General features: G+C 40.6%; 1 protein-coding gene across 5 annotated transcripts in view; it reads left to right on the top strand.

Annotated features, from left to right (window-relative positions):
- timm50 (translocase of inner mitochondrial membrane 50 homolog (S. cerevisiae)) overlaps positions 1-8,967 on the top strand; it is a 38,125-nt gene extending 29,158 nt beyond the window's left edge. For 4 of the 5 annotated variants that reach the window (XM_029518246.1, XM_029518243.1, XM_029518247.1 and 1 more), the window contains 5 exons: positions 665-769; positions 1,203-1,301; positions 6,234-6,390; positions 6,981-7,087; positions 7,178-8,967. In XM_029518246.1, the coding sequence (XP_029374106.1) occupies positions 665-769; positions 1,203-1,301; positions 6,234-6,390; positions 6,981-7,087; positions 7,178-7,276 (567 nt within the window). In that variant the 3' untranslated portion in view covers positions 7,277-8,967. The remainder of the gene's footprint in view (positions 1-664; positions 770-1,202; positions 1,302-6,233; positions 6,391-6,980; positions 7,088-7,177) is intronic. The other variant, XM_029518244.1, reaches the window with a different exon arrangement.
- Positions 8,968-13,680: the final 4,713 nt, after the last annotated feature.

The following is a 13,680-nucleotide window of genomic DNA, read 5'->3' as shown; positions in this document are numbered from 1 at the left end:
TCCAGACAGACATTTCTTTTCCTCTGCAGGTTTCTACAGGCCTGAGAGACTAACAAAAGCTTCACCTGCTGTTGTGAAGTTAATCATGAAATCTGTCATTCCTTTACTTCCTCTAGCATATGACTGGACAAGCTTTAGCTCTGTGTGACAAACGGCAGCTCTCTGCTTTGTGCAAGAGTACATTCTGTATGGACTGTATTCTTCTGTTATAGTCTAATGCATTATTGTCACAATGAAAGATAAAGCTTTGAAAGTGAAGTTTGACTACAACTAATCCTCAACTAACTAACTAACACACTGTTAATGTAGCTGGAGCTGTGTTTCATGTCTCATCTGTGCCTCAAAGTAATAGTTATGATTTTGTGGTCTGGGGTTGTGTCATCTACAGTCTGGTTGACACTTAAATTTCGAGCCACAAGCGTGAACTACTGTTTTCCAACATAGAATCCTCCTACACTCCTCATATAGGAGCTTAATGTGTGATGTAATACAGTGCATGCTCTAGGTACAAAGACTGCATGTGGTATACAAACTGCCCTTTCACAATTCTATCCTTTACTAGTACAATCTAATAGCCAAGTGTTTAGGGCGCATTAACTCAGAACAAGAAACTTCACTATACTGCAGTGTGTCAGTAATTACTTTCACTTTTTGCTGTCTCCAGTTGGCAACCGGCTGGCGCTTCAAGAAACGTCCAGGTATTGACTACTTGTTCCAGCAGTTGGCACCGCTCTATGAGATTGTCATCTTCACTGCAGAGACTGGCATGGTAAGACACGCACACTGGCAGATCATTTAGCTGTGTTTATCTGTAAACAGTCCGCAGAGACCTCAGTGTCATGCTGATTTGAGCTAATTGATCAACTCTGCTGTCTGGTCTTGAGGATCTTTAAACAGTCTCTCAGATCTTTGCTTTGTTTGTGTGTGTGAAGTGTGTTGACTTGATGAGTTTGTAACACTAGTTGTTTGTTATTATGGATTTAAAAAGAGATTAGTTTAGCTATGGATTAATCTATTTGAAGATTAATCGGCGATATATATATATATATATATATATATATATATATATATATATATATATATATATATATATATATATTTATTTTTATTTTATTTTTTATTTATTTATTTTATTATTTTTTTTTTATCAAAAGATTTGGGGGGAAAAAGTGACATGAATGAATGTGTGTGTGTTTGTTCAGACAGCTTACCCGTTGATTGACAGCATCGATCCACAGGGTTTCGTCATGTATCGTCTTTTCAGAGATGCAACTCGCTACATGGAGGGACATCATGTTAAGGTACGTTGTGTGTTTTTATGAGTATTTACTTGTTATTTTATCTTCCTAAGAATCAGTTTGAGTCAGATATTTTGTACGTCTTTAAGAAACCTTTGGAGATCAGTTTGAAGGTCAAGACTTCGTCCAGGTGAGAGTCCAGCTTAGGATCAGGCATTAGAATTGTATGTAGCTGTGATGTTTAAGGTTGGGATAAATGTTACAAACAAGGACAGTGTTTGCTTTTTACTAAACTTTTTAACTTTTTACTTGTATTGTGAAGATGGATGAAATGATGAGTAGAATTTTAACCGGTGCGCCTTATGTATGAATTCTTGTTGTGCTTACTGACCTTGAACCATTTTATGTCATACACTGCGCTCAAAAATCAGTCAAAATGTTTCAGTGTGACTTTGGTAAGTGACGAAGCCACTCCGCTTGATGGATTGTCAGAGCATTCCCAGCTGACACAGGGATGTTGTGTTAACGTTGGTCCTTGGTTGGATATGGGTTGCAACATCAGACAATGTTAGATAAGTATTTATGTAGTGCTGGCAACCAACCACCATCCAACATTTAGTCAGTGTTACCTTACTATAATTAGACGTCAAGCCAACGTTAGGTTTTTAACGTAAACCCAATTTTTAAATCCATATCATAATTCAATTATAATCAAATGTTTTAAATTGTTGTTCCAACGTCACACTCACTTCAGGTGTTTGCTATCGCTGGCAAAGATAAACCAATCAGCGAACAGAATGCAGTACACTTATCTCTGCCACTTTTTGTAATAACGGTACGTACTGTGCTTTGCTTTATGTTTTATCATGCGCCTTATAACCCGGTGCGCCTTATGTATGAAAATAGACCCGTTAATTGATATTGCGCCTTATAATGTGGTGTGCCTTATGGTCCACAAAATACAGTATTTATACAGTCCTTCGTTTCATATCAGCAAGCTAAAAAAAATCAAAGAATCATTATGATGTGATTTGATCCATCTATGAGACAGACATTTTGCTTTGTTTTTCAGATTTCCATCTGTATTTAACCTTATTAAGCACTTAGCACAGATGGCTATGCTATGGCTATATCTCCATCAGTGGTTTGCAGCTTACCACACGAAGGCCTTATTGTTAAATTTAAGACCAATAAAATTTTTGACCTGTATACTGCTGACTTACTCAATTGAAACTTACTATACAGGGAGGGCAACACATTTGTGGTAATGTCCTAAGATCCAACCTGCTTGGCATTTGGTAATGTCATTCCAGCATACTAATTAAATACTTGTCTCTCGTGTCTGATATTAAATAATCCCCCCCTGTAGGGAGTTATTGCTTTGGTGGGAGGTGAAATTTCTGGGAACTCTAAATGAGGATGAAAGAGTTGACTTTGTTAATGTTTGCTGCCTGTGGTGTATCCTACACACACATAACATAGCTTATGTAGTTCTCTTGTAGACTTGTGAACGATGTTGACATAAATCTGGGGGAAAGCTAAATATTTCTACCCTGACGATTACATAAGTGGGTTCAGTTCAGCTATAATGTGTCTTCAATATCAGCAGTTTCTTTTAACTAGTTGCAAATTGAAGTTAGAGGAGGTAATTTCGACTTGCCATATTTCCCCAAGGGTGTTTTCGTTTTCCCCTTCTTGACACACCTGTGGGAAATAATATTTCGCAGGTCAAAACTGCAATGTTATTTCAATTGATTTTTCCAACTTACAGTTGAGATTCTGACACTTTGAATACAGTTGTGAAGGAAGTTCGTGAATTTTTGGATCAGTCTGACTCTGACTGCAGCATTGCTGTTTTACTGGTGTTTGTCTCATTCAGAGCCCTTTTTGTCAGCTGTTTGTATAGCAAAAGTCTCTCAGATCAATCCTGTATTTTTCCGATGTCAGAGTGAGGAGAAGTTAGTCTGGGTTAAATGGGTTGTAGTTTACTGGAGCATATTTTTCACAATTACTGCTGAAAAGAATGAGCAAAACTCATGAACAGATAGAAAGTTCAAACCAGATCTTGTACAACCCATACGTGTTAATTCTGTTAGTTTTCTCAGTTTGTTATTTTTTTTATCTAGAAAATTAATAAAATTCTGTGTAATTTCTTTTGTGAACTTAATTAACTGAGGTTGCGCCAATTCTGAGTATGTAGTGACATTTTGAAATGTGGCTATGAAAGGGTTAAATTATTCATTTTATCAGAAAAGGCCTAAATTCATTTAAGTCATAGTTTGAAGCCGTGTTCATGTTATGCAGACAGATAAACGCCTGTACACTGTTGGTGTGTTATCCCCCCAGTATCTCCTCTCTGTAGCTGCCTTCTGCTGCTGATTTCTCCTCCTCCCCACTTCACTCCTTCCCTCCTTCATCCCTGCCCTCTCTCTCTCTCAGGCGTCAGTAACCTTCTGCCTCCAGCCCTTAGTTTCTCTCTCTCTCTCTCTCTCTCTCCCTGCATCTGTCCCTCCTCTTCCTCCTTTTTCACCATCCACCCTCATTCACCCTTGCCCCTTCCTCTTCTCCCCTCTTATTTATTTTTCATCCCTCCTTCATCAACCCCCTGCCTCCATCCTTTCTTCTGTCTCCCTCCAACTGTCATCTCTGTATGTCCTACTGAGAAACAGTCTGGAGGTTGTAAGGAGATGGTTAACCTACTTTCAAGAAAGAAGACACTTATCTCATCTCCATAATGCCAAGACAAGGGCTGAAGGCAACAGATGCCCATTGAGAGTTATTAAAGCTCCATATGCCAAAGGAGAGTCAGGAAACATATGTTAAGAGAAAGTTCTTCAGTGTGCTGTCAAATTCAATCATTGTTTATATGTTTCTGACGATGTACGTTTTCTGTGATGGCTGCGATGACATGACAGGAAGCCTCTGTGATATACAGATGGAAATGTCTTTGTGTGTATGTGTGTGAATGTGTGCATGCATTTCAGGAGTGTGTGGTGAAATAGCGGATTTTCTAAAGTTATACGTCAGTGCTGGGAAATGGGGAAGTATCCTGATTTAGGTGTACAGAGATGTGAAACAACAGGTATGGATCTGTTGATGTGTGAGTGTTACAGCAGAGGAACGGGGATGCCGTTATTACATTAATTCCTTTTGGCCAACCATGTACCACAACGTTGTGACACAAAATCCATTTATTTGCATTTATTTTTGCTTTTCAAGGGATTTGGATGTTGCATTTTGCCACATTGGGATTTAAATTATCTTGGGATTCACTGTGCAATCCAAGTTTACCTGTTTATTTAAAACAATTGGGACCAAACAAAGTGATACAAACTTTTGTGGAAGAGTCTTCTACCTATTGTATTCATTCTGCCAGTTGCTTCATTGTCTAATATTGCCCCAATAAAATTAATTTTGAGTTTAATACCATTAATTCCTCATGAGTTGTACTGTGTACTGTGTCGAAAACCTGACCAGCATCTAGCTGTTGACTGCTGCCCTGCATCTGAGCATCAGACCTGAAATGGATTAGATGTCTCATTGTCTGTAGAGTTAAGAAATACAACAGGACAGTTGGATTAACTGTCCTCCTTGACAACTGCTTGTTTTTATTGTGGCCTGCTGCCTGAACAGGGTTTACTTTCAGGATCTTCATGGAAACTGAATGGGTTTGTGTGATTCTGCTGTCAGAGGAGAGACAAATATTATATGTAATATATAACAAATATTCTAATAAACGCCATTACTTTAACTTAAGAATAGTATAATACATTAAGTACCTATCACGAATGTGATATGAGGTCATTTCACTCGAGCTGGATGGTAGAGCAACTGATCAGAGAAAGAGTTTAGTATGCTTTGATGTGATCCCTTTTGGGGGACATGTCCCAGAACTGTAAGATTTGAGTTCCACAGGGTGGGAATCAAATGAGATCTGACTGTGATGTCCTATGCTGACCAAGATAGGGTCAGCTCCTCACAGCAGTAGATGTCATCTCTGGTGTTCAAACAGAGGCAGCAGAGACAGATGGCTCCTGCCAATAACATGACACCACAGATTTGACAGAGGCATTTTATTACAAAGATATACAGAGAGGAACGGCAGCGTGGTTGCTGTAGTGATAGGAGATGAGGTATGAAAGCCTGGATGTTTTCGGGAGTGAATCTCAATTAGTGGAGCATTTGCTGCTGACATCTGCTTACAATGGTGAGACATTGCAGCTATGTGTTCAGAAAGTCACTGCTGGTGTGTGACCTTACTTTGCAACCTGTTCAGCTAAACTCTGAAATATTTGGGGCTTTAGTAATGGCCGATCGTTTTGATTTGTTGTTTTGATTTGCAGGGATATAGTACACTGCTACACCATTGTCTTTAAACACCTCAAACTGTTTTTATGACGTCATGGTCTCAACAACTTGGAAGTCAAAGTGCAGAGGTGATTCCTGTGAAAAATATGTATGTGTGTGTAGATGCTTCAATTTAGGTTATAGCCTTTCACATCACACACATGCTCTGAAGGAAGACAGATGCCTTTTATTCATTGGATTTGAGGAGGATGGACAAATATGTCCACTGGGGTTGACACATACACAAGTTTTTTGGTGGGGAGGCTGGGCACTAGATTAGCTTGGTGATAGTGACAAGAAGAGCATCCCTCTCCATTTGTTTCACATATACAAATGTACTCACATACTCATACCAGCTGGGGCTAGCAGAGAAAGTGTATGTGGGTTTGTTGGCTTTAATCTAGGTGGGTATTAGGGATTATTAGGCCAAAAAAAGGTTCTTAAAAGGATAAACAGCATCTGAGGGCTTCTGTTTGGCTAGAGGGAGCAAGGAGGGTGGTGGGTGGGGGGTGGATTAGGGACCCTAATAACCCCAAAGAATTCTATTATTATTTTCAAGATCAGGGCTCATAATTTATCTGTAGTGTAGGAAAATAGATTCTCCGCCACCCTTGCCTCATATTTTCATGTCTGCCTCTTGTCTCTCAGGACGTGTCCTGTCTGAACCGAGACACCAGTAAGGTGATTGTGGTGGACTGTAAGCGAGAGGCATTCAGTCTTCAGCCCTTCAACGGCATGGCTTTGAAAAAGTGGGATGGAAACTCAGAGGACAGGACACTTTATGACCTTGCCAACTTCCTCAAAAGTAAGACGCAGAGAGCAGGGTGTTCAGAGGCCCATCCCTTCCATCTGCCTTTTCATTTCCTTCCATCCATTTCCTTGTACATTGCTGTGTAGCGACACACTGAAACAATTACGGTGTCTGCTGAAGTAACATTTGAATGTTTAAGTATGAATTACAAAAAACAAATGGGGATCTTCTGAAGTCCCTTTGGTTGAAAAATCTGCTGAGAGGCAGTCAAATTTGAATTTACTTACAGGAAGAAAGTCACACACACTCACACACAGTCAAGTGGGTCAGCTTGAGAGTCAGTGTCTTGCACAAAAACATTTCAGCACGTGAACACTAGGAACAGAGTAGACAGCAAATTTAACTAGAAGAGAACTATTCAAATGACTGAAAGGTAAAAATCATCTTCTGAAATGTGCGTTAAAACAGATGGACAAATCACTCTTCAAATCACAAATCACTCTTATTCTTACAACATAACTGTGTCAATAAAATCAGCAAGTGTTCTTGTGCAGCTATTTCATTCATCCAAATCATTTGTACGTTGTTTGGCTTGTTAGACACGTAAGCATCTCCTGTTTGACCTCCTCTCCTTCATCCATCAGCCATTGCACTGAGCGGTATAGAGGATGTCCGCGCGGTGTTGGAGAACTACGCACTGGAAGACGACCCCATCGAGGCCTTCAAGCGCAGACAAGCTCAACTGGCGCAGGTAGGGAGTGAAATTGGGTGTGCCAAATGCTTCATCTACTGTGATCTTCTTTGAGGTAACTGATTTAAATCCTTTATCTCTGTCCGTCAGGACGAAGAGCAGCGTCTGGCTGAGCTCTCACAGCAGAAAAAACAGGGACTTTCTCTCAGTTCTATCACCTCACGGTTCTGGCGCTCCAAACAGCAGTGAGCCCTGATCACCTCTCACACTTCCACCAAATTGCAGCCCAGCTTTCTGCTAGTACGAAGGTGAGAGGAGAAGCCAGAGGCAAAGGGGCAGAGCTGGCTTGTGTACTGTAATAAGCAACCACTCATGTCTCAGTGGGAACAGGAACAAAGCGAGGACATTGACCGATGCCTGCACCAATGAGAGAGGCTCTTCCTGTTTTTGGAGGCAGGGCCTCAGTCTCTCTCCCCACCCCCCACCCCCCACCCTCTTCCACTGGTCATCTTGATGTCTAGTGATGAATATCTAACTGCAGACTGTTTAAAAAAAAAAAAAAAAAAAACAAAAAAAAAAAAAACAACTGGAGAAGATCCAGGTCCAGTTCTCAAAGTCTTGGTGGTGCAGGGAGATCTGAGAATAGCTAAGGTCGACTTCACTGCTCCCAGGATCAGACATAAGATCAGTGCTCTGTCGTGTATCACACCTTCAGAATGAATGTTTTATTTTATTTTATATTTCACGTTGTGTGTCAGAATGTGCTGATTGGCTGCTAGATAGGATGTTAGAATAATTAACCTGTTTCTAAAAAATAAATATAAACAACACACAGTGTTTGTAAGACTTTATTCAATATGTCTGTCAAAGTGTCCAGCAGCGGTGTAGAAATAAAGTCTGGAGCAGCAGCTGAACTTTTAATTTTCACATTAGTTCAACAAAGATTTGTCTGCTGTTACGCAACATCTTAATTAATTGATTAATATGAAGAAACCCATGTAAAAAGTGTCAGTGTTCTCTCTCAGTGGCTCAGTCTCTTTCAGCTTGTCTTTCACAAAAAGTATATGGTTTACTGTTTTGTTGTGTCTTTTTTTTTTTTTTTTTTACAGCTGCTTACTGTAGATTCTATTCAACAATGAGAAAGCTTTTAATTGGGACTATTTTCAGAGGCACATTAAACCAAAGGCAGCATGGCCAAAATTAAGTACATGTTTAAAGTGTATTAACTTTCCAGCATCCATTTCTACACATGCTAATTGTATTGGTCCAGCATTTGATAACATCACCCCATGAGGCCTGTCTCTATTTATTTATTAATCATATGAAATGTTACATTGGGTCAAACTCACTGAACTCCCTTTTCTGTACAACTTTCAAAAAGACTGAAATGAGAAAGTTCTGGCAATGGCCATCAAAGCTCAGCTGCTGCTCTTTTTCATGTGTTTATTGAACATTTGTGTTGATGTGAATTCGCCATCGCCTTTCTCCAATAAAGGAAACAAATCATGTTGATATTTTTGGATGCAAAAGCTTTCCCTCTGTTTTTTTCTTTACCTCCTAGTAAATTCAGCATCTTGTATTCCCGTCATATTCAAATATAAACCCGGGGACTTCTTGCCCAACAGCATAATTGGCTTTATGATTATCAGTCTTTCCAAAAATATAACAAGTTTTTTTTTTTTATTTCTTATTGCTATTGAAGTTTTCCTTAACATACTTCCTCTCTCCTCCTCGCCTCCTCTTCCTTTAACTGAATCTGCTGGGTGACAAAAACAACCAGTTTAAAATAGGCTTTCCCTCAAAGACACAAAGCCCAAACTAAAAGTATTTTCAGCAACTCAAAACTTAAATAGCTGAATGGCCAATTTCATCTGATCATTTTAATTGAATGTTTGAATTTATTTTTATTTGCAGTTTTCTTTTCTCGAAACAACACAAAGTTTCTGATGGGGTATAAAGAGAACATGTGTTTTGCTCCTGTGTATTTTGATACATAGAATGTATATAAAAAAAAAATAAATAATAAAAAAAACCACCTTAAAATCCAAACAGACCTCAGAATCCTTAAAATTCCTGGCTTTAAAGCAGGAACCCTGTGTTGCTTTAAGCCTGTAAAACTGTTTTTCTTTTTCTCTCTGCTGGATACCTGCTTTGCAACCTAGGGTCTTTCAATCCCATGAAGGTAAGGTGTCACCTCTTGAGTCCTTTTTGTGGTAATATCCAGAGAGAAGTATGGGTAAGGTGAATCTTTTGTTGGCACAAATATACAGGAATGCAAAAAGCAGGCGTGTTTTCTCTAGCCCAGTGGCAGCAGCTCTAGATCTTTATTTGGCATGAACTGTGGAAACACAAAAAAAGATTCCATGGTATAATCATAAAAGTACTAATGGGGAGGAGGGGAAGAAGATTTAATGTATAAATGGGAATGTTTCAAATACATTTAAGGGTTTTTTTGCCATATCAAAATTAAGTATATTTTTTTAGAATTCATTTTCACTTTTTCAATAACTGTCACAGTTTTGACTTAAAAATATTCAGAATCATAGGAATATGATTGTGCAAGAATTTGAATTTTACATTTTACTCTGTCTTTGTGTTTGGTAACTATGAAGCTGACAATTTTACTTATTCTCACATGGAGATGTATCATTTAACTATTACCTATGCAATAATAATAGATCAATTTTAGTTTCATCAAATTTTTTAATATATATATTATATATTAGGTATAATAAATAAAATAAAGCTTAAAGATAAATAAAGAAATGCCTAAATTGGCTGCAGTAGAAAAAAAAAAAAAAAAAAAAAAAAGGCTGCTCTCTTTAAATGTCTAGCCAGTCACATCTATGAACTGAAGAGGGTGGGGATGGTTGGTGTTCATACCAGTGTATTCAAAATCCTGTATTCACAGATTCGAGCAGGATGAACCTGGGCTTGGTATTTTAGCTTTGGTTTATAAATATAGAGATTTATGATTTTGACAAGATTTTAATAGGTCAGGAGTAAAAAAGTAAATGGAGCATTGAAGTAAACATACAATTTCAAGTAAAAAAGCATGTGTATGTAGAAGTACAGGAGAATTAGCAGAAAAATTGAACTAAATGATTGAAGTAAAAGCTCTGATCATAAAGATGTGTGTTAGATTCATCTATATCATGACCAAAAACAAGATTGGTAAGAAAGTCATTTTTAATACGGCAGCTTTTCTCTGGTTAAAAGTTGTGCTTTGCATTCATGTTAGCATCAAAAACACATGCTAAAGGTATGTCAGCTTGTGCTGGTTTTGCTCCCACAAAGCCTGCAGCCACCCTCCTCCACCAATACACAAACACACACACAGATTCACACATCAGTTTTGTTACATTTTTTACAATTACAAAATAATACCACAAAGAAACACAAAGTTGAATATGTTCAAATAAAAAGTGTTACTTTACTCCTCTCCCCTGGATGTTAAGGTGACTTAAAAGTTCTCATCTTATTATAAGACTGTCAAATAAATGTTGAGAAGTAGAGAAAGGATTACACACAGCGTGTGTGGTGGTGGGAGGGGGTGTTACAGTTCAACAGACGCTTCCGATTCCCCCTCTGATATGGAGGACACATGTTAATGAAGCCTATGTGTGAGTGGGCAAAGGTGGTAATATGTGCACGTGCACGACCCAATCTTTTAAGTCATGTTAAGTACATGGTTTGACAGGAGCGCGTGAAGAGTGAGGGCGAGAGTCGGGAGTAGGGGGCGGGGCTCTGACACCTACCTGCAAACCGCCTCTCAGCTGAAAGGCAAGCCCACGTGCCAAATCCCCTAATGATGTCTGTCTGTGTTTGTATGCGTGTGTGTGTCTGAGCGCGCGTGCGTGTTCATCTGAAGGGACTCCTTCAACGATTTATACACGTCTATATTCCCAGTGCCAAAGTTTGTCCGCAAAATCCGTCCAGACAGTGTCCTGAAATAAAATTTGCTATGAGGCTTCTCGTTCAGGCTACCTGCCAACACTTTGTCTTCACACCATTCAAATATTCAGTAATAAAGAGGTGGCTTGTTTTCAGCCAACGCCAAATCGCATATTTGTGTTTGATCACAGTTGTGTTCACATTTGTTTTCAGTTGGGACTAAACGTGTTTTCATTCATTCCAAGAGGTGTGAACCTGGGAACACTTGGGGCATTATGGAGGTTTATAAGGCCGGCCATTTGCCCTCCTGCAGCTCTGTTGTTTAGCTGTCAGATGCTAACAGCAGGCTAGTCGGGCTAACAGACTGTAGGGCTCAAAAACTAGCACCTTGGAGGTGACCCCCATTTCGGCCCACTGCCACAATACCTTCTCTATTTCCAGATGCTTTGCTAAATGAACATTTGCTTTGGGACAGCTAAGCAACTTCCAACTTTTGTAGTAGCAGTAGTTTGGGGGATGGGGGGCCCTGCCCATGTCCATGCAGAGTTGTCACCCAAGTCTCTTAACGGAGCTGCATTTACAGCATGAGCCCTCCCGCTGACACCTCGGTAGACTTTCCCACGGTCTCTGCTGCAGACCTCGGCCCCCACCACCCTCCAACTCCCCCCGGGTACACGACACACGCCTCATGTTCTCTCACCTCAACAAAAGTTCTTGCCACCTCTTTTACTACCATTTGGGCATGTGATGGACACTAACAGGTAGGTCGGTGGCTCTATGGATGGATAGTTCAATCAAATTCTGTTTAGAAAGAGCACAACTACCAAAAGTTGAGTCTAGAAGAGAAATTGGTCAATTGTTTATCTCCTGAGTCAGCTGGGCCTCTCCTAACACCATCCAACGGTATTGGCCACGCACTGTGACTCTGACGTGCGCGTGATAGCCTGTTACAGCAGACTCCTTTGTGGAGATGGGAGAATATCCGAGAGAAGCTTCCTGCGGGGTCACGCGCTCCTGCCCAACCAGAGGAGCGCGTGGTCCCTGTCTTTTGTGGAATCTTTGCAGACCTGAGAGAGGGTGGGGGTCCGTGTGTGTGTTTGGGTGAGGTGGGGTTAGATCGATAAGCAGATGGCGCCGATCGAATATGTGCATAATGTGGGCTGATGGTGTTGGTGCTGGGTGCACGCATCTCCTGATTCTCCGGGGTGCTCCCGTGCTGAGCAGGTTAATCACACATGGCGCATCAAAAAGCTAACCAATATGAGTTTACTGAAATGCTGCAGTGAACTACAACTCGAATGCACAGCTAATAAAATCTGTTCTGTTTCAGTCACAGCTTCAGTCACTTAAGGCTCTAATTAAGACCAAAATAAAGCCGACTATTAAAAAGACTATAGCAATGCCTCCAGACGAACTGCATAGTAAACTCTTCTGTGTCATTGATTGTTGTTATTAGAACTCAGAGCGTGTGCGTTTGTATGTGTGGCAAAATGCCTGTCTGTGAACAGACTGGAAGGAAAGTGTGTTTTTCTGGGATGCTTGGGTGTCTAATCAGCAACCGCTTATTCAGTTTAGTTTACCTCTGTTCGCACATGCACTGCCCGAAGACATACAGGCACACAATAGTGACTGCGTTTGACTATTCGCGGGCAGGGCAGATGAAGCGTGCCTCGTGCCGTGGGTGTGGCTCGGATGAGGGTCAGAGCCATCGGAGGCACGCGCTGTCCTATTAGAATAACAATAGAGGGCGAGTCCACGAAGAAGCCTCAGTCTGAGAGCATGTACCTCTCCAAACACCATGCACACGACAGGAAATCTGTGACATGACCCAGTCTGAGTCCAGCTCAGAGAGCCAATGTGACGTCACAGCCACGGTTACGAGAAAGGGCCACATTTATGATATTTTGACTTTAGTTATTTTTATGATGTCGTTATCATGTTTGTGTAGGTGATGAATAGTACACATTGAAATCAACCGAGTTCACCCAGACTTATTCACACGTCCCCTCTTTCTGTCACGCTTTAAAAACTGAACAGCGAACGTTCACTAATTTCTCCCCATCTATACCCTGAGCATCTAACCTCCTTCACCGAAAGGGAAAGGTCCAGCCCCCGCTTTAATCGGTGTCACGGAGACTCGGTTTATCCTGGATAACATTTGTTCCCACTGACCACCTCACTAACATGGCTGCACAACTGGTACTTGTACTTTACTTGGACTGACAAGGTTGAAGTAAAAAAAAAAATGATATCAGAGCTGTCATATTTCTGAATGAAATGTGCTTTGTGATAACCACGTCAGATCAGCTATATACACCCTGAGGTGAAGGTTATTATCATACAGCTGCGACTCAATGACACACACAATTACCACACTATAAAAGTGTGGATTTTAATCTGGAGAAATCAGATAAACTGTGGTGTGTGTGTGTGTGTGTGTGTGCGTGCGTCAGTAGGCGTGCCTCCACTCCTCCCTCCCGGAATGGCACGCGACACGAGGAAGAAATCAGAGGAAAGAAAAGAAAGTGAGTGACACGAAATTGGTCTCTGTGTGTTTCAGCCTCCCTCCGCCGTATACTCCCACTGCCTGTGGGCCATCATGCTGAGGGTTACACATGACTATTGAACATGAATAAGCGGTATATTTATGATTAAGTTAGTTTGAACCCCTTTTTCCTGCGGCCCTGTGCTTCAGAGGGAGAGAAGGAGCGGGGGCAGTAATAACAATCGACACCACTTTGATGCCCCTCAGTACAGTG

This window comes from Echeneis naucrates, chromosome 13 (assembly GCF_900963305.1).
Source record: "Echeneis naucrates chromosome 13, fEcheNa1.1, whole genome shotgun sequence".
In the NCBI taxonomy this organism is placed as follows: domain Eukaryota; kingdom Metazoa; phylum Chordata; class Actinopteri; order Carangiformes; family Echeneidae; genus Echeneis; species Echeneis naucrates.
The sequence above is the reverse complement of the archived record's forward strand: the minus strand, read 5'-3'. Positions and strand labels throughout refer to the sequence as shown.